The sequence below is a fragment of the Trichomonas vaginalis genome, chromosome III (assembly GCF_026262505.1).
Source record: "Trichomonas vaginalis G3 chromosome III, whole genome shotgun sequence".
Taxonomy (NCBI): Eukaryota; Parabasalia; order Trichomonadida; family Trichomonadidae; genus Trichomonas; species Trichomonas vaginalis.
Genome location: NC_067205.1, coordinates 17493777 through 17511988, shown reverse-complemented (window position 1 = coordinate 17511988; position 18212 = coordinate 17493777). Strand labels below are relative to the sequence as shown.

At 34.1% G+C, this 18212-nt stretch overlaps 17 protein-coding genes and 1 pseudogene across 18 annotated transcripts, besides 1 other annotated feature; 8 read left to right on the top strand and 10 right to left on the bottom strand.

Annotated features, from left to right (window-relative positions):
- Positions 1-255: 255 nt before the first annotated feature.
- TVAGG3_0719340 (uncharacterized protein) lies at positions 256-966 on the bottom strand (the record flags this gene model as incomplete). Its single annotated transcript, XM_001328294.1, has 1 exon — positions 653-955. One exon carries the CDS (start codon positions 953-955, stop codon positions 653-655), a length of 303 nt encoding a protein of 100 aa, XP_001328329.1.
- A 793-nt stretch (positions 967-1759) lies between these two features.
- Positions 1760-17597: a mobile genetic element.
- On the bottom strand, positions 1965-2291 carry TVAGG3_0719330 (uncharacterized protein; the record flags this gene model as incomplete). The annotated part of the gene is made up of 1 exon (XM_001328296.1): positions 1965-2291. One exon carries the CDS (start codon positions 2289-2291, stop codon positions 1965-1967), a length of 327 nt encoding a protein of 108 aa, XP_001328331.1.
- On the bottom strand, positions 2444-2963 carry TVAGG3_0719320 (protein of unknown function, DUF4107 family; the record flags this gene model as incomplete). The annotated part of the gene is made up of 1 exon (XM_001328297.2): positions 2444-2963. A coding segment is annotated over one exon (520 nt), but the record flags the coding sequence as incomplete, so codon positions are not given.
- On the bottom strand, positions 2964-3188 carry TVAGG3_0719310 (uncharacterized protein; the record flags this gene model as incomplete). Its single annotated transcript, XM_001328298.1, has 1 exon — positions 2964-3188. The coding sequence occupies one exon, from the start codon at positions 3186-3188 to the stop codon at positions 2964-2966; it is 225 nt and encodes a 74-aa protein (XP_001328333.1).
- TVAGG3_0719300 (uncharacterized protein) lies at positions 3189-4070 on the bottom strand (the record flags this gene model as incomplete). Its single annotated transcript, XM_001328299.2, has 1 exon — positions 3189-4070. The coding sequence occupies one exon, from the start codon at positions 4068-4070 to the stop codon at positions 3189-3191; it is 882 nt and encodes a 293-aa protein (XP_001328334.1).
- On the top strand, positions 4351-4974 carry TVAGG3_0719290 (protein of unknown function, DUF4106 family; the record flags this gene model as incomplete). The annotated part of the gene is made up of 1 exon (XM_001328300.1): positions 4351-4974. One exon carries the CDS (start codon positions 4351-4353, stop codon positions 4972-4974), a length of 624 nt encoding a protein of 207 aa, XP_001328335.1.
- Positions 4971-5372, bottom strand: TVAGG3_0719280 (uncharacterized protein; the record flags this gene model as incomplete). Its single annotated transcript, XM_001328301.1, has 1 exon — positions 4971-5372. One exon carries the CDS (start codon positions 5370-5372, stop codon positions 4971-4973), a length of 402 nt encoding a protein of 133 aa, XP_001328336.1.
- On the top strand, positions 5398-6012 carry TVAGG3_0719270 (uncharacterized protein; the record flags this gene model as incomplete). The annotated part of the gene is made up of 1 exon (XM_051244056.1): positions 5398-6012. The coding sequence occupies one exon, from the start codon at positions 5398-5400 to the stop codon at positions 6010-6012; it is 615 nt and encodes a 204-aa protein (XP_051090643.1).
- TVAGG3_0719260 (uncharacterized protein) lies at positions 6266-6691 on the bottom strand (the record flags this gene model as incomplete). Its single annotated transcript, XM_051244055.1, has 1 exon — positions 6266-6691. One exon carries the CDS (start codon positions 6689-6691, stop codon positions 6266-6268), a length of 426 nt encoding a protein of 141 aa, XP_051090642.1.
- On the top strand, positions 7012-7740 carry TVAGG3_0719250 (organellar and viral DNA polymerase type B; the record flags this gene model as incomplete). The annotated part of the gene is made up of 1 exon (XM_001328302.1): positions 7012-7740. The coding sequence occupies one exon, from the start codon at positions 7012-7014 to the stop codon at positions 7738-7740; it is 729 nt and encodes a 242-aa protein (XP_001328337.1).
- Positions 8542-8857, bottom strand: TVAGG3_0719240 (annotated as a pseudogene). Its single transcript has one exon. A coding segment is annotated over exon 1 (316 nt).
- Positions 9103-11963, top strand: TVAGG3_0719230 (organellar and viral DNA polymerase type B; the record flags this gene model as incomplete). The annotated part of the gene is made up of 1 exon (XM_001291763.2): positions 9103-11963. A coding segment is annotated over one exon (2861 nt), but the record flags the coding sequence as incomplete, so codon positions are not given.
- TVAGG3_0719220 (organellar and viral DNA polymerase type B) lies at positions 12307-12882 on the top strand (the record flags this gene model as incomplete). The annotated part of the gene is made up of 1 exon (XM_001328303.1): positions 12307-12882. The coding sequence occupies one exon, from the start codon at positions 12307-12309 to the stop codon at positions 12880-12882; it is 576 nt and encodes a 191-aa protein (XP_001328338.1).
- On the bottom strand, positions 12964-13821 carry TVAGG3_0719210 (uncharacterized protein; the record flags this gene model as incomplete). Its single annotated transcript, XM_001328304.1, has 1 exon — positions 12964-13821. One exon carries the CDS (start codon positions 13819-13821, stop codon positions 12964-12966), a length of 858 nt encoding a protein of 285 aa, XP_001328339.1.
- On the bottom strand, positions 13846-14105 carry TVAGG3_0719200 (uncharacterized protein; the record flags this gene model as incomplete). The annotated part of the gene is made up of 1 exon (XM_001328305.2): positions 13846-14105. A coding segment is annotated over one exon (260 nt), but the record flags the coding sequence as incomplete, so codon positions are not given.
- Positions 14151-14579, top strand: TVAGG3_0719190 (uncharacterized protein; the record flags this gene model as incomplete). Its single annotated transcript, XM_001328306.2, has 1 exon — positions 14151-14579. One exon carries the CDS (start codon positions 14151-14153, stop codon positions 14577-14579), a length of 429 nt encoding a protein of 142 aa, XP_001328341.2.
- Positions 14607-16181, top strand: TVAGG3_0719180 (uncharacterized protein; the record flags this gene model as incomplete). The annotated part of the gene is made up of 1 exon (XM_051244054.1): positions 14607-16181. One exon carries the CDS (start codon positions 14607-14609, stop codon positions 16179-16181), a length of 1575 nt encoding a protein of 524 aa, XP_051090641.1.
- Positions 16212-16628, top strand: TVAGG3_0719170 (repellent protein 1 family; the record flags this gene model as incomplete). Its single annotated transcript, XM_001328307.2, has 1 exon — positions 16212-16628. One exon carries the CDS (start codon positions 16212-16214, stop codon positions 16626-16628), a length of 417 nt encoding a protein of 138 aa, XP_001328342.2.
- Positions 17598-18212: the final 615 nt, after the last annotated feature.

The window sequence follows — 18212 nt, the reverse complement described above, 5'->3', positions numbered from 1 at the left end:
TTGAAGGAGCTGATATCTTTTGAAAATTGAATTGAAAGGGTATTCAATTTTCAAATTTCCTCTCAATTTTGGAAACATATCAACTCTATGAATTAACAATTATGTGCCTTCACAGTTTATCAGTCATATAAGGTGCTTATAAAGAAAAAAGTTACGCTCGCAAAATATGTTTTTATATAGATTTCACATAAAATAATTATGTAATTTCTAAAAAGAATATTTTTGTTCTTGAATATTAAAGTGTATTGTAGTTTAAAAAGTTTTAAATATGTTGCTAAAATTTCAGGTTTATAGCTCATGTCTAGCATGACTTCTTCGTATGCGCAAAAAATCTGACACGTAAGGGTATCCTTAATAAAAATTTTTGATATCGGGATATGATATTCATTTAAATATTTTTGTATTCGTTAATATATCCACCGATTTGATTATTCAATTTACCATAAATTTCCTGAAGTTCCCAGCCTTTAATGTATCTTGGTTCTTTTGTAACTTTTTTATAGGAACCTAGGAATTTCTTCCTTTTTTCGACTGTTGTCTTACAAGCTACTATATTAGCAGCAGTATATGCTTATCTGACTGTAACTTGGTAGTTACCTCCGTTCTTAACAACTTTAATCACTGTTCCAAAAAGCTTTGCGATTCTTCTTTCTCATTTAGCTTGAGCATTAAATTGGATTTTATTAAACAGTTGTTTTGCATAGGCAGCCCATCTGCATCGATCAAAATAATTTTGAACTTTGTCTCTATCAATTTCAAAATCACGTGAAATTGTATCAACAAGTGAATTAAGGTCTGCAGTGTTATAGTCTCCTGATCTTGGTCTTGTTTCTAGCAAATTAAATTCATAAGGATGGTCAGTTTCGCTGTAGCTGTTTGAAACTGCCTCCGGTATCTTATAAATGTGCCTATGGGAATCAAGATAATTTTCGACTAAAGCTAAGTAAAGAAACATCTTGAATTTTCTGAGATTTTAAAAATTTGATTGAATGAAATTCAATTGGTGGCCAAAATCAGTTATGACGTCAGGAAATAACGATTATCCGTCATGAATATACATGCATATTGAATAGAAGGACATATTTAAGTCTAAATTTTTCAATATACTTTTAAGGTTCTGATAAAATCTAGTTAATCATTGAAAACTATGACAGATAAATTACATATATTTCGAACAAAATTTCTATGAAATTGAAAAGTACTCAATTTAAAATTTTATCATTCTCATCATACTGTATCTTGATAAAATTATAAAATTTTTCATAAAAAATTTATAATTTTGAGATTACCAAAGAGTTGTTTAGGTTTAATTGCTTCTGTAGTATGATACAAATACCGAAATCACAGATAAACTAAACAACTACGATTTCTCATTAAAAAAATTTGTAATTTGTTTAAAAGTTTAGTGATTTTATTATATATAACTAATAAAAGAGATAAATAATATATAAATTTAGATTTTTATTATTATTTTGTGTTAAATTAAGTTGGAAGCAGCTCCCGATTTTTCAATGTTGGAAAAAGCCTTTTCTCTTCTCAATATAACAATAAGAGCTATAGCCAAAACAATGCAAAGCAAAACAAAGAATCCAAGAATAATTAAAGAAGCGATATAGTGTGATTTATATGTCTTCTTCTCGTTTGAAGGTATTGGTTTGTCTCCATCATAAAGTCGTAAGAAGTATTTTCTGTATTCAGCCAATGAATGATCCAAATAAGACTGTTCATTGATAACAACGCGGTTTAAGTCTGTAGCGTTAGTTAGTATACATATATTGTGTACTGAGGCACTGCGCGCCTCCTTACCCATTATATGTGAATTTGACACTTTACGAAACCGTTAACGTATATTTTACAACACAAACGACAACACTAACTTAACCGTAAATATTTACAAAGCCACCAACCACTTCACCTCACTAACGTTTTCACAAACGACTTCACTACTGTAAAAATAAACGTTCTCACTTACAAAAGTATTGCAACTCCTCCCATTGCTGTGCTTCACACAATACTTCATATTCTTCAGTATCGCTGCTGTCGCTCCAATCGTCAGAGTCAAAGTCACTGTCAAAATAAATGTTAGTAAGTTTTGACAAAGCTAATGAAACACGTTTACCGTTTGTATCGTATGCTTGTATAAACTTTCCATTCTTCATTCCTTCATAAACGCTCAAACTAACTTTACCCTTTCTCCCTCGTATCTGATAGAATGTATTTTCACGAGGAACGAAGAACAAATTCTTGAACTCATGACCGTTGTAGTTTGTTATCTCAATAGTTTTCGTCATTTATATAAAAATAAAATAAAAAATAAACTTAAAAATTAATGATATCACCACCCTCACACGTATGAAAACATAGCACAAAAATAAATTTAGGTGAAGTGGTGAAATCTCACCTCTTTTTTCACCCGGTTTTTCACCCTGTTGAATTCATTGCTTTATAACTCTCTTCCTTGGTTTCTTTTTAGTTGCTTTCTTCACGACTGTCTCCAACTTGACTGTCTTTCTTCTTCGTCCATAATGATACCAATTACTTCCACCAGTCAATGGGTCAAATGGTCGTTCATAAGGGTTTCCATACATTCCATAAGGTCCGTATGGATAAACCGCTGGTGGAGAAGAAACATTTTCTTTAGTTCCATCGACTCTATTTAAATGCATTGTTTCACCTTTCATCTGGTCATTAAAGTCTTTTGCGTGTTTTGCAAACTCATCGTCCTTTCCTAAAGCATTTTCTGACTCAGTCGCAACCAAATTGGATGCTTTATTTATGAGCCCTATTTTATTTAATCTTAACTTCTTTGCAACCCAGCTTCCAATCTTCCCTTTATTTGCATCTAATGTCTTCGAAACCCTTCCTCCACTCATTTTATTTACTGCGTCATAAGCTCCAAGTGCTTTTGCTCCAAATGCTAATGCTTTTGTTCCCATTGCGCCTAAAGCTACCCAAGCTACCATTTACACCATATTAAAATCATCTCTCTTCAATATTATCTCATAAAAGTTCTCGTTACTGGAGAAAGTCAATGAAACATAAGCGTTCTCACGGGCTTCGCCCTCACCGCTTTGCGGTCTATCTAACTTCTTTCTTATCTCATCTATACGCTTCAAAATGTCTGAACAATTGCTAACATCTTCTACAACAGTTATTTCATCATGAATGACCTTCAAGAACAAGCTCATTTAATATGCTATTAAAATCATCTCAATAATGAGTCCATCCTTTCCGTCTTTGGGTAGCACAACATCTTTCATTGAAGAAGGTTCGACAAGTCTTATGTTAAACTTACTGACAAAGTTTGTTATACTATAATGCTTTGGCGGCGAATACATGTAGTTTGAAAGACATAATATAGATTCTTCAGCAAATTCACTTATACTGGATTTTATAACAATGTTCTCACGAGACCAAATACCACCAATTGACAATCTTGTAAGCAATCCTGCTGAACCTTCTACTGTAAACGTCGATGGTAACATTCCACGAAGGTCATCTATTGACATCGTTGAGTCACTGTATTTAAATATTTTCTTAAGGCAATCGTCATTATCTAACCATGCAATAGCTTTGAAGTTTTCATTCGAATATACATCTGCTTCATTAAATGTAAAACCTGACTTCTTTGCAGAGATGACTTTAAAATCTATTGAGTTTGTTTCAAAATTATATGCTATGGTAACTTCTGAAGGTAATGGATGCCCTTCCGCAGTCAGTTGTTCTCTCACTACCGTTTGAAGCTTTGTATTAAAAACTTTCATGTCATCTCCTGTATCTAAGTTCACATACACAGCAACAGGGAAACTATCTTGCTTCTTTGTTTCTTCATTATATCTCAAAACATTAAAGTTCTTCAATAATATTGTTCTTCCTGCTGGAATACTTCGAACCTGTCTGATTTCAATAGCTTTCTCACCTCCTACATACTCTACCCAGTGTCTTGGATATTCATAAGTATACTGACTTTCTTGAATTTTGGTTGGTTTCATCATAACATGTTCATAGTATATCTTTATACTCTTGTCAGTTAGACTCGGTGCTATGTTCTGAATATTTCTGACTTGCATTTTTAATGGAGATAAAATGAAGCATTTAATACATGACGTAGATGAAGACATGAATGAAAGCAGTGAAAAGCTCAACAGTTCTCTCATTCTTCCTTTCAGTAAGGACTATGAGTTCTGTTCAAATGGTGTTTATTTCTATTGTGGAAAGATGGGTTAAGGTAAGACATTTAATTTAATTCGTCATATACTCATAACAGAGCGTTTAGGAAACGACTCTTACTATGACCAAATCATTATATCAGCAACTTCAGACTCTATGGACTCAACAGCGAAAACATTTATGTCAAAAGTTCAAGCCTCTGTCGTTAAAGTTCCAGACAGTGAACTCATTGAATTTCTTCAACGTTACATTCGACGTAAGAGGAAATATTATGCCATCGTTGAATTTATACAGTCAGGAATGCAAAAGACTTCTGAGGAGATGGAAAGAATTATTGACAAACACCACTTACGTCAATACTCAGGAGTATACGATATGAAACGACTTACAAACTACATTCTGTCAAAACTTTCAAAATACCCCTTCAAAAAATATCCATCAAACACTTTATTAGTTTGTGATGATTTCGCTGGTAAAGGTTTAGTGTCAAAACCAGACTCACCATTAGCTAACATCATTACTAAAGTCAGACATTACCACTTAACTGTAGCAATACTTATGCAAACATGGAGGTTTTTAGCTTTAAACATAAAACGTCTCATAACTGACTTCGTTATCTTTCAAGGTTTCTCACGTTATGATATTGAACTCATTTGGAAACAGTCAGGTATAACATTACCTTTTGAAGAAATTTGGGAAGCATATAAGTCTCTCATCTCTCCTCGTTCATACCTTGAGATTCATATCATGACTAATACCATTAAAGTCAAAAATATTCCATGGGAACGACCAACATTGTTTTAAAGTTTAACCTTCAATTGACTGATGGTAAACAAATTCCATGCATCTCTGTCGCCATTTCTGTTAATATTTTTGCTGTCATTCATATCATCCACTTCCCCATCCGTTAGCTTTTGAGGATATGCGTTAGAATAGCTGTTCTTAAATGAAGGCTTTTCACCTTTGAGAGCATAAACTCTATAACTTTCTGCATACTTTATGTTTGAACCTCCTGAGCCATCATTGACATAAATTTTTATAGGCTTCCACCCTTTGTTCATGTTCCTGCTTCTTCCCTTAGCTCTTTTGTTCAGTAGTTCTACATCTTTATACACAGCACCTGTCTCAGTGAATTCAACAATATTTTCATTCGTTAGCTTTACATTCAAACCCTTGTCGAGTATATTGTTCATTTCATACATATAAAAGGTTTTTATTCTATATGAAATGAGAAGCAAATCCATCTTAGCTGGTGCCGTTAATGTTCCAATTGAACCAACATCAAATGTTGACTCACGAACGACAAACAATATTGTCATAAAGAACTATAGTTCGGAGTGTTTGAAAGAAAAAGAACCAGATCTTAAGTCGGTGAATTTAAACACAGCTTCAAACGCTAACGCTACATCAGATGTTAAGTTAGAGTATCCACCACTGGACCAGGTTCTTTCAAGAGAAGCCAACGACAACCCTTACACAAATGTTCAAACAAATCCTTCAGATAACGTAGACCATTACCTTCTTCAGTTATACCAAACAATTTTACTCAAAGACGATAAGAAGCTTTTGACAAATCTTATAAGCAAGAACCAAATAATTCTAACAAAGGAGGACCTTGAAAATGTTATATCACGAATAACAGGGAAACAATGTGTCATTGACTATCTCGACCCTGAAATCGAATGCTGTGGTCAAACGCCAATATTCATGAAAATAGGTAACATCCGCATCATTGAAACACCAGGTACTCCAGGAGTTGAGTTTAAGTATAAATATTCGAACGAGTATACAAAACTATCTACTGACTATAAGCTTTGTTTGAAATATGTTTTAGTAAATTAAAGCAGTCAGGACCTTCGGTCTTGGCGCTTTGCGCCGTCAGTCAAAAAATTTCAAGTTAGCAATTTGTAATATCTATCCAAAACTTCTTCAACAGTATCGAACTCATCTTCATAATGCAAACCTAATCTTATTGACTTGGTGCAGTTTTCACTAACACAATATTTTTCTGTTCTCTTGACTGACATAACTAACTCATTTGTTTCATCAAACAGCAACAACCAAAGTTCATGACCTAATACATAACATTCATACTTTATATTTTTAGCTCTGAGTTCTCTTGTAAGCTGTTGCATTTAATATTTTCTAAAAAGTCAACTTCAACAGTCATTCGCACTGGTGCCTTCAGTTCTACAGGCTCTCCTTGAAAGTCAACAAGTCTGAATTGCATGTCTTTCAAATTATGAGGACTAATGCGAACCCATTTACCTAAATGAGTTGCTATGACAGGAACGTTTGGAATGAACATTGAATTGACTGCATAACAGAAGGATTTATATTCTACTGAACCTTTACTATTAACTCCTGAAATGCCTGTGACATTAGCTATTTTTGACTCAATGTACAAACAATTGCCATAACATACGTATGGAACAGATTTCATCTCAATCGTTTTGTCAACACTTTTCAAAGGAAATGTCATATGGTATGCACCTAAAAGAAGTTGTACTCTATGACTCATTCGTGTTATCTTAAACTCTTTCTCGCTGCTGAACTTCAATGCTCCCTCAGAAGAGAGTTCGACATCTATGTTGTCAATAGTTTCTTCATTTATGAGAGTATCTATGACTCCAGCAATTTTATCTATTCTATACCCAGCTCTGTTAGGAAATGTTATAACACTTCTTTTGTCATCTATTTCAATCTCTATGAAATCTGTTTCATCTGTTATGACAAAAGTTGCGATAGTATTGAAGTCAACAACTCTGAAAGCAAGAACTTTTAACAAGTAATTTAGACTGTAGTGCGAAAGATGAAACAAATGAACAGTATCTTTATGACATGCAGGACCTCATCGACAATTTACCTAAACTACCTGAAATCCAACACCAAAAACTAACCATTCTCGAATTTGACGAAATTGAAGTCAAAGCAACTGACTCAGTAGAAATTAAGAAATTCATACGTAAAGTAAATTATGAATTCCTTGGTTTTCATTGCAACCATAAAGTTATGGACAAAGATTGCGACATGGTTTATAAAAATATTTCTGACCTTTACAAATCCGAAGAATTTAAGACATACGATAACTTTGTTACATTAGTTGCAAAATGTGTTTGGGAAATAAGAGATAAAGATAGAAGAGGCAAAGTATGGAACGAACTGATAAAACCAGCAGCTTTTGAGTTAAAGAAAACCATTGACGCCTTAGTTGTTCTAGCTGGTTTTATTTCGGTGTATAACGCAAAAACGATGCCGCAATGTTCAAAATGTAAAGCAGCAATAAGAAAATATAACTACTCAGTCAAAGAGATAGAAAGAATGCGAAACGACTATGCAGACTTAAAGAAAGAAGCAGAAAAGCCAGCAGAAGATAAAATGGATATGTTGACATTTCTTAATAAAAACTATCCAACAGCAGAAGATTTCCTTCTGTCTGACGTCAAGAAGAAATATAAAGAGACTTTCGGCATGATTAAAACATTCAATGTACTAAAAGAAGAAATAGAAGCTACGAAATTGTTTAGGATTTCAAATATACATCGTACAATTCATGTAAAACGCTTGTGAAAAAACAGGTGAAATCTCACCTCTTCACCTAAAAATTATTTTTATTGAATTCAGCACAAACCCTCCCGTTAACTAATAAACTTGACGATCAGACGATTCTCTCTTCGTCAATTATGTTCGACACTGATAACATTAATGATAACATAAACGATAACATTAATGATAACATAAACGATAATATTAACGATAACATAAATGCTCCATGTCAATTATGTTCGACACTGATAACATTAATGATAACATAAACGATAACATTAATGATAACATAAACGATAACATTAACGATAACATAAATGCTCCATGTCAATTATGTTCGACACTGATAACATTAACGATAACATTAACGATAACATTAATGATAACATAAACGATAACATTAACGATAACATAAATGCTCCATGTCAATTATGTTCGACACTGATAACATTAACGATAACATTAACGATAACATTAATGATAACATAAACGATAACATTAACGATAACATAAATGCTCCATGTCAATTATGTTCGACACTGATAACATTAACGATAACATTAACGATAACATTCATTTTTGCATTAATCCTGCTGTGTTGTCAAAATGTCATGTTGTCATCATTTTTAAGAGAAGTTAATTAACCTGGTGACACATGGTGACGTGGTGACACCATCAGTTATTCAAAAATAATTCATAAATGCCTTCCTCCTTTCGTACCTGTTGTCAAAATGTCATGTTGTCAGTAATTTTAAGAGAAGTTAATTAACCTGGTGACATGGTGACGTGGTGACACCTTCAGTTATTCAAAAATAAATTTTCTTATAAAGCTTCAGGGTCTATTTCTTCAACCATTTCACTTCCTTCGTCAATGTCAATAGAAGCTTCTTCAACCTTTGGTAAGAATTTCTGTATAACATCTTTGTTCGTTATTGTCTTCAGAGATGAAGGATAATATTTCACAGATGTTTCACCCTTCTTATATTCTTTCTGTTCGGAAAGATTCAAAGCAATACTGAAGAAGTCAACGTTAGAGTTCTTTATGACAGTATAATGAGTATCTTTGACATTCACGAAGAAACTCTTTTGTTTCAAAACTACTGCTAACTCTTGTGAAGTATAACGTTTGCGGTCAATGACGATAGCTAATGGTCTGACATACTGACCAAACTTAGATTCTTTCACAAACTTCTTGTTAAAGATAACATTAACATTTGAAGCATTATTGAACTCATTCTTGATGGTAGTAGCGAGAGCATTGTATGAAAAGAACTTGCAATCTTGCATGTGTTTCATTAAAATAAAAATATTAAATTATTTTGAAAAATAACTTAAAAAAATCTAATCTAATTTTTTCAAAAAATATTTTTTTATTTCCTACTAAAGATGTATCGGAAGTTGTCTAAGTTAGAACACTCGGAAATAAAACAACTTCTTACAGAAGCTAATATAGATGTTGCAAAGCATTACGCAACAAACAAAAAAGCACTCGCTGACATCCTCAATGACTATAATGGTGCAATAAGTTATGATAGAATTCATGAGTTCATAAAGCCGCAACGCGGCGAGGACGAAGTCCATGCAAGAGCATTTCCTTTAAATGACGTTGCTATTGACTTATATCATAGACGTTCAGTACCTCATGAAGTAAGAAGAGAAATGTTTGACATAACAAATGCGAACGTTGGTGAAACAAGAAGAAGAGACGACACACTGAAACAACAGAGAAGAGAGATGTTTAAAAGTGCTATAGAACAAGTTCGCAAAGTCAATGATGTCATTCGTTCCATTGACGACAAACCAAAAGAAGGTGAGAGATGGTTAAAGAAAGATGAAGAGAATAGGAAGAGGAATGTTAAGACAGGCAATAGACTCATTGACTTTAACATCGAAGCTTTAGATGAACCAAACAGAGACTACTTACACAAACATTTCGGTAAGGTTTTCATGAGACTCTTAGAGAAGATTAAAATAAACTCCCAACAAAGATGGATGGTATGTTATAAACTTGGTGGAAAGTATGAATGTTCTACGTTAAACCTCAATAATATTGGAACATTACTACATCAGCTCTTGAAGGAGAACTTTATATCAGAGATAGAAGCAAATGCTGCAGGTATTGTTGAAATGCACTATGACTTCTTCTTGACTAACATAAAGAATCTTACTGAAATAAAGATGTATGATTTAACAGAATATGAAGGCTTAACGATGTCAGATGTAAAGAAAGGCAAACCAAAAAAGAGACCATATAGAGATGAAAGCACACTGACAAATGACCAGAAAGCCATTTTGGAAGCTCTTAAGCAAACAGGAAACCCAGCACTTATAGAAAGCTTTTGGAAAGATAATGGTGAAAAGAAGTTTTATAAGAAGAGAAGCGGTCAGTTCTGGAAGTATCTTTGCACATTACCTATAAATCTTGAACGCTACCAAATCTTCAATGAACTGAACAAAAGAACTGCAACACTTATGACAGAAGATAACTGCTTCGTTTCTGCTTGCATTCAGGCTGGAGTAAATGGAGAGACTATTGACCACATGAGAGAAGTCATTCGTGTTAGAGACTTTCCTCAAAGTAAAGTACAAGAAATTTCTGACGCAACAGGTATAGCATTTAATGTTACCATTGGTTACTTCAATGACTCAAGACATAATGAAATAAAGAGATACATACCAAAAGAATGCGAAACTGTTAGAACTATTGACTTACTTCTTGTTGAAGACCACTACATGCTAAATGAAAGATTACCAATGACAACATATTTCATTCGCAACTATATAGAAATCTTGAAGGAGTGTGGTGGAATGAACATTGAGAAACAGATGAAGATTTATACAAAGAGAGAGAACAAATATGTAGTTCGTTATGATAGAACAACACCGTTATGGGATGTTATGAAAACATTGTGGGAGTGCAAATATTTCGAACCTATTTCTTATGGAGAACTTTTCACATATACGACTGACTTATATAAACAGAACCTTGCACCATTTAAAGATTTGACATATGCTCCAAAGTATTGTGTACAACTGAAGAAGAAAGCCGAGTCAAAAGAAGTAAATAAAGCTAAATGTAAGTTCATTCCTGAGCACGTTTTCTTTGCTGACTTTGAGTGTAGCACTGATGGAGTTCATAAAGCCTTTAACATTTGTTATGACAGTGAAGATGGTTCAGTGAGTGAAAGCATTTGGGGTCAGAACTGTGCAACAGAATTTTTGGAACGACTTCCTGACAAGAGTTTAATATATTTCCATAACCTCAGTTATGATATAAACTTCATCTTAAGACACATGACAGAAGTGAAAGGAACTCCCATCATTAAAGGTTCACGAACAATGCAAATAACTGGCTTATATAAAGGTAAAGCAATCATTATTAAAGATTCATACACTGTTATAAATAAGAAGCTTAAACTATTTCCTGAAATGTTTCATTTGCAGTGCGGTGAAAAGGAAGTATTTCCATACAACTACTACAGCAGTGTTTTGTTAGCAAATGACAACAGAACTGGTGTCATTTCTGAAGCATGTAAGTTTATCCGGGATGCGGATACGTTCATGAAAAACATAGATTCCATCAAAGGTTGCAGAATAGATGAAAACCACTTCGACTTAGAAAAGTATAGCACATTTTATTGCAAACAAGATGTAAGAATTTTAAGAGAAGGTTTTGTTAAGTTCCGCAATGATATATTAAAAGAATTTGATTTAAACGTTTATGACTACGTTAGTATTTGTTCTATTGCTAACAAATTGTTTGAGAACAGAGTGTACTTCCCGAATGGAAATTTATATGACCTCTCAAATAAACCAAGAGAATTTATTTCACGCTGTATTCAAGGTGGAAGATGTATGCTGTCAGATAACATTAAACAAAAGAGCGAAAAGAAACTCATTGCTGATTTCGACGCTGTTTCATTATATCCATCAGCTATAGCAAGACTTTATACTTTAGAAGGTATTCCAAAGGTTATGAAGAAAGAAATGTTAAGCACAGAGTATCTCATGAAACATTTATTCGATGACGACCAAAAGGAACCCATTGGTGAAAAGTTTATGTCTGGCTTCTTTGTTCTCATTAAGATAACAGAGATTGGAATACATAGACACTTTCCTTTAATAGTTTGTGACCCTGAACTAAATCCAGAACTTAACGTTCCCAGAAGTTCAAACACTTGCTGTTTAATGTATGTTGACCATATAACATTACAAGACCTCATAAAATATCAAGGTGTCAAATGTGAAGTGTTGCAAGGATACTATTACGATGGAAACAGAGATATTAGAATAAGAGATGAAGTAAAGAAGTTGTTTGAGTTAAGGTTAAAGTATAAGAAAGAAGGAAATCCTTTGCAAGAAAATATAAAGCTCATTCTGAACAGTATTTATGGCAAAACTATTCTATCTCCTATTGAGTCAAAAATAACCATAGTAAATGACAAAGATGCTATAAGATATGCCATCAGAAACTACAACCATATAGTGAAGTTCGAAGGTTTGGATGGTTCAGATAAAACTATTTTCAAGCTAACGAAAAGCATTTGCAGACACTTTAACTTCTGTCCACTTGGTGTTAACATTCTGTCTATGTCGAAGAGAATAATGTGTGAAGTATTCTGTACTGCTGAAGATATGGGTCTTCAAATATTTTACCAGGACTGCGATAGCATGCATATTTTCAATGAAGACATACCAAAGCTTGCAGCAGAGTTTAAGAAGAGATACGGTCGCGAACTTATAGGAAAGAACCTTGGTCAATTTCATTCTGACTTCGCAGAAATAACACCTGGAAAACAAAGTTTAGCATACAAGTCAATATTTTGTGGAAAGAAGACCTACATAGACTTACTCACTAACGATTTAAATGAAGTTGCATTCCATGCACGTTGCAAAGGTGTCAAACAAGACGTCCTTGCTTTAACAGCAAATGAAATGTTTCCTGAAGCTATACAATGCTATTACAATGAAGATAAGAACATTCACATACCTGTTGGAACATATGACAAAGACTCTGAGTTCAGTTTAATGAAACTTTACAAAGCACTTTATGACGGTCAAGAGATTGGATTTGACTTATGTAAGTCATGTCAACCTTGCTTTGAAGAGAAGTTTAACTTCTCAATAACGACTAAAACAAGCTTTATTCGTAAGTTGAAGTTCTGAGGTCATTTATTTTTGTCAGCAATGAGGTCATTCGTGATAAAAATAAGTCGCTAGCGGCAAGGGCGAAGCCCATGTGGTCATTTACAATACTGCGATGGTAGAGTTTAAGAGTTCTGCTTCAATGAAGAGACAGTCCTTATGGTCTGGAGGTAAGAACACTGGGCAGTTATGGTCATGAGTGGAGAACATGTCTATCCAAAACTCACGATTGAAGCCAGTTAATTTATAGTATTTAGGGTTAGGAAGTGGTGAAGTTCTTGTATGACCAATGAACTCATTTTCAACTCCCTTACTTAAGTTTGAATATAATATAGCTTGCTTTCTATCCCAAATGCCAGGTGTTACAATCTTTGAAAATTCATTTTTCCTCGGAAGCATTGCATCATAATTGAAAACATTTATGAAGTCTTCACTTGGTTCAGAGATTTGAAATCTTATACGTAATGGATTTTCTTTCTTTTTAGCTACTTCATTGAATGGTGAATATATAACAAACCGACAGTCATGAGTTCCATCTTCATTTTCATTAAATTCATAATGAAAGTCTATAAGTTGTGGCTGACTACCTTCTTCTTTCAGTTGTGCAAGAAACTCACGTAAAGGCTGTAAAGTTTGTACTTCAATGTTAAACTTTTTCTCGAACATCTCATTAAATGAAATCATACATTGCAACAATGTTGTATCGTCTTTAAAGTATTTGTATATGTGAATGTTTTGGGCGCTTAAAGACTGTTCGTCATTTTCTATCTCGACTTGAAGTATAAAGTCAACCTTTCTGAAAGCACGTGTTATATACATAGATGTTATGCCAATGTACTTCTCTTCATTTATGTTCACAATCCAGTCTGTTGGAAACTTAAACGTTACTCTGTTCCCCTTTATTTTGACGTCAGGGTTTTCACTACTGAACGCAACAGATAAAGGTATTTGTCTATACATTTAGTTCCGATAAAAATAAACCATTTACTCTTTCTTTGCTTCAGCTTCTTTAGCTTTTGCTTCAGCTTCTTCTCTAGCTTTTTTCGCCAGTAGTCTGGGTTCTTTTGTCTTCCAGCAGCTAATGCAGCAAGTTGTTTTTCACTAAGTTTTCTCTTTGGTCTCTCTGGCTTTTGTTCTTGTTTTTGTTCCTTCAGTTCGGATAAAATTTGCTCACGAATTTCTTTCTTCAATGCTTCAACATCTATGACCCCTTGGGTCTTGTCCGTAGGGCTTGTCTGAGTCATTTGACTGCAGATAAAAAACAAAATTAAAACTTTAACCGATGTAAAATGAGCTTGTCAAAATCAGAGCGAGAGTCTATTATATTAAATGACGCAAGAGGAATACAACATCCTTTCTATTACGTAAGTCAGAGTAAAGATGGTAAAATATACGTAAGAAAAAGAAAGGTTCCATTAGCGAATGCAGAAAGCGACAACATTAAGGTGCATGGCACCGAGGGCGAAGCCCATGTTAAGCCTTCTATTCAAACTGAAAAGTCAATAGAACCAGAAGAAAAGAAGCCAGATGTACTTTCAATAACGAACCAAGAGCTTATTGCAAAGTTCGTGAATTTCATTGAAAAACAAACCGAGTCAAAGAATCCTGACCCGCCAGTGAAAGAAGTTGAGACAAAAGAGAATGTACAGTTCATTGAAAATGTCAAGAAACAACTTCCACCACGAATGCCAAGAAGAAGAGTGAGAATAATGAAGTAAATAGATATTTTTATCTGAAGTAAATACATGCAGAACGAACAGCTAAACGAATTTACTCCAGCAGAGCATATTCATCAGATTCGCTCATATTTCGATATCATAGACAATGCAGTTCAAATTGGTGACACTAATAGAAAATATTCTGACGCAAAGATTCCATCACAACCTGGAACTGCTAAAGATAACACATGGGTAACATTCAATCTCTCACCTCCTGGTGAAAATATGTTGGACCTTTACAATACATTCATTACGTATAAAATGGAAGGTCAATTTATTGTAGATAAAGAAATTGGTTCAGGTTCCAATAAAACAAACCCACCAGGATTTTGGATTGGTTTCGATGACGCTTTCTATGCAGTTGCTGGATATCAAATCCTTGCAAATGGTCGTATCGTATATTCTCAAGACAACGCAAGAGAAGAAGCATATATAACTTCAAACTCACAAACTACCGAACAAATAAAGAAAGTAGATGTTTTCTCAAAGACTCGACATGAAGATGTATGGAGTCATTCGGGAACATGCAGAACAGGACAAATTGTTAGTGGTCCAATTACAGCAGGAAAATCATTTGATTTTAAGCTTCGTTTAAGAATTCCTGTTAGAAGATTCCTTCCATTAGAAGCTATTCGATTTATTCCAGCTTTTGCAGGAAACATTCAGCTTAAAGTAAAGTTCAGTAGCGACGCCTTACAATGCACATCTATATCTGTAAATGATATCATTGCTTTCAATCCAACTCTTAAAGTTGCATTTGCTTCAGATTCAAATCCACCGACAAATAAATTTGTTCCATGGAATGAACCATTCACTATGATAACGAAGGCAGTAGAAGCTAGTGGAACAGTTACTATTACAACTGTAACCCAGCAACTATTTCGAACAAAGATGGATTTTAATGAATGTTTCATTCATCCAAAGTCATTCTCTTTAGACCCTAACATTTATACAGAACTTGTAGAACATTATACAAACGAGGCTTTATGTTTTCCTGTTAAAGTTATGGATTGGATTCCTATGGACGGTTCATTCTCAAAGAATACAGATAGTTCAAGTGCAACATTTACAGCAGCTTATACGCCTATTAATGTTAAAAGTATTTGGGCACTATTTAGAAAGAAAGACAACTATTATGTTAATTTTGAGAACCCTAAGTTTAAATATCTTCAGCTTTCCATGGGAGCTTATGGAAATATGCCTGCAGAACCTGAAAAATCATATGGACCTGTATTTTATGAAATGGTTGCGAACGCTTGCAATACAAACAATGATATGATAGGATTTAATGAAGATGTTATGAGGTCATTGGTGGATGATGGTAGTGTGGAACATAAATGGGATAGCTATGACAACACACATTTCTTATGTGGTTTTCCAACAGAAGTGGACTTTTGCTTCCAGCAAGGTCAAACATCTACTGCTCCAATAACATACAAATTGTCTGTTAAAGGACCTATTGAACTAGCAACTGAAAATGTACCAAAGCCACTTATTGGATTTATGAGGGATTGTTGCTTTGCCATTCAGGTGCGTGCTAATGGCATCCCCATAATAAGATTAGATGACTATAACTTAGCTACGGACGACAGTGAGGAATAAAGGATGAACGTTTATTTTTAAAGCTTATAAATGAGTTCTTCATCAAGCTCTCGTGAACCTTCACCATCTATGAAACAAACTTTACCAAACGATTATGGAGCACCTATTGAATATTTCTTACGAGCTGCACAATGGCAAAGAGCAGTCTCACCAAGGTTAGGTGTTCCACCAGCTCCTGTCAAAAATAGCATTTGGTCAAGTCCTTATATAAGATATGGTCTCCCACTAGGTTTGCTAGCTACAGCAGGAGCAGTTATGATGTTGAAAAGAAATAAAGCAAATGTTGTAAATAATACTGAAGTAGCTGAAGTTAAACAAACTCCAACGCCTTCACAAGCAAAACCTTCAATGACTCCTGAACCTATGGAAGTACAAACTCCTGTTCAAAAGTCAACTCCTAAACCTACTCCTCAAATAAATCGTAAAACTCCTGCGTTTCCTTACTGAAAAAATAACGTTATTTTTATTTAATATTAAAATTTTTATTTGATTGAAATGACAAATAAAGTCACTGAAGCAATGAAACAAAAGTTTTTGGTAGAATACATTAAATCAGGAACTATTCCAGAAGGTTTTTACATTCATACTATGAAGGATGGTAGAGTTCAGTTTAGAAAGATAAAGCAACCATTAGATAGAGAAGGTATATTAAGGAAGATTAAACTTCATGAGGACAACATTGCTGAACTTAAGAAGAAGTTAGAAGAGTTGGAGAAAGGAAGAGAGTTATAAAGCAATGAATTCAACAGGGTGAAAAACCGGGTGAAAAAAGAGGTGAGATTTCACCACTTCACCTAAATTTATTTTTGTGCTATGTTTTCATACGTGTGAGGGTGGTGATATCATTAATTTTTAAGTTTATTTTTTATTTTATTTTTATATAAATGACGAAAACTATTGAGATAACAAACTACAACGGTCATGAGTTCAAGAATTTGTTCTTCGTTCCTCGTGAAAATACATTCTATCAGATACGAGGGAGAAAGGGTAAAGTTAGTTTGAGCGTTTATGAAGGAATGAAGAATGGAAAGTTTATACAAGCATACGATACAAACGGTAAACGTGTTTCATTAGCTTTGTCAAAACTTACTAACATTTATTTTGACAGTGACTTTGACTCTGACGATTGGAGCGACAGCAGCGATACTGAAGAATATGAAGTATTGTGTGAAGCACAGCAATGGGAGGAGTTGCAATACTTTTGTAAGTGAGAACGTTTATTTTTACAGTAGTGAAGTCGTTTGTGAAAACGTTAGTGAGGTGAAGTGGTTGGTGGCTTTGTAAATATTTACGGTTAAGTTAGTGTTGTCGTTTGTGTTGTAAAATATACGTTAACGGTTTCGTAAAGTGTCAAATTCACATATAATGGGTAAGGAGGCGCGCAGTGCCTCAGTACACATGATATGTATACTAACTGCGTTAATAACCATGTCTTTGAGATGACCTATTTCATCTGTAATATGCAAAACTGTTCCCCAAAGATATCTGATTTTGAAGATATTCTTATCCTTGTGGTAATTGTAGATTGTTTCTGTGATGCGATCAATGTTATCAACGGTCATGTTATAGATATGAACGCCAACGGTCTTGTTTACCTTATGATCGTTCAAATCTTTCAAAAGAGCTTCTTTAAATGTTCCGGTTTCAATAGCATCACGATAAGTATCGTACATATTTGGTATATTCATTCTTGTAACAATATCATTGTGATTGGCAAGCAGAATTATATGTTTTCTGTATTCTTCTGGAACGTATTCCATAGATGGTGCACTGGCAAATCCAATGGCATTGATATTACGATCCTTCATATCTGGATCGCTAAGCGCCATATGGCCTAAAACTCCTGCCATACTTCCACCAAGAGATGTACCTGTGAAAATAACAGGGCCATTATGTTTAAGGATGTAAGGCTTTGCATGGTTGTAGATGGTCAAGCCGGAATAGTAAAATCCACGGTGTGCTTTCATTGTTCTTGATCCAAATGTTGCATCAACTTCTTCGTTATCATAATCTGTCTGCCAATCGATAGGA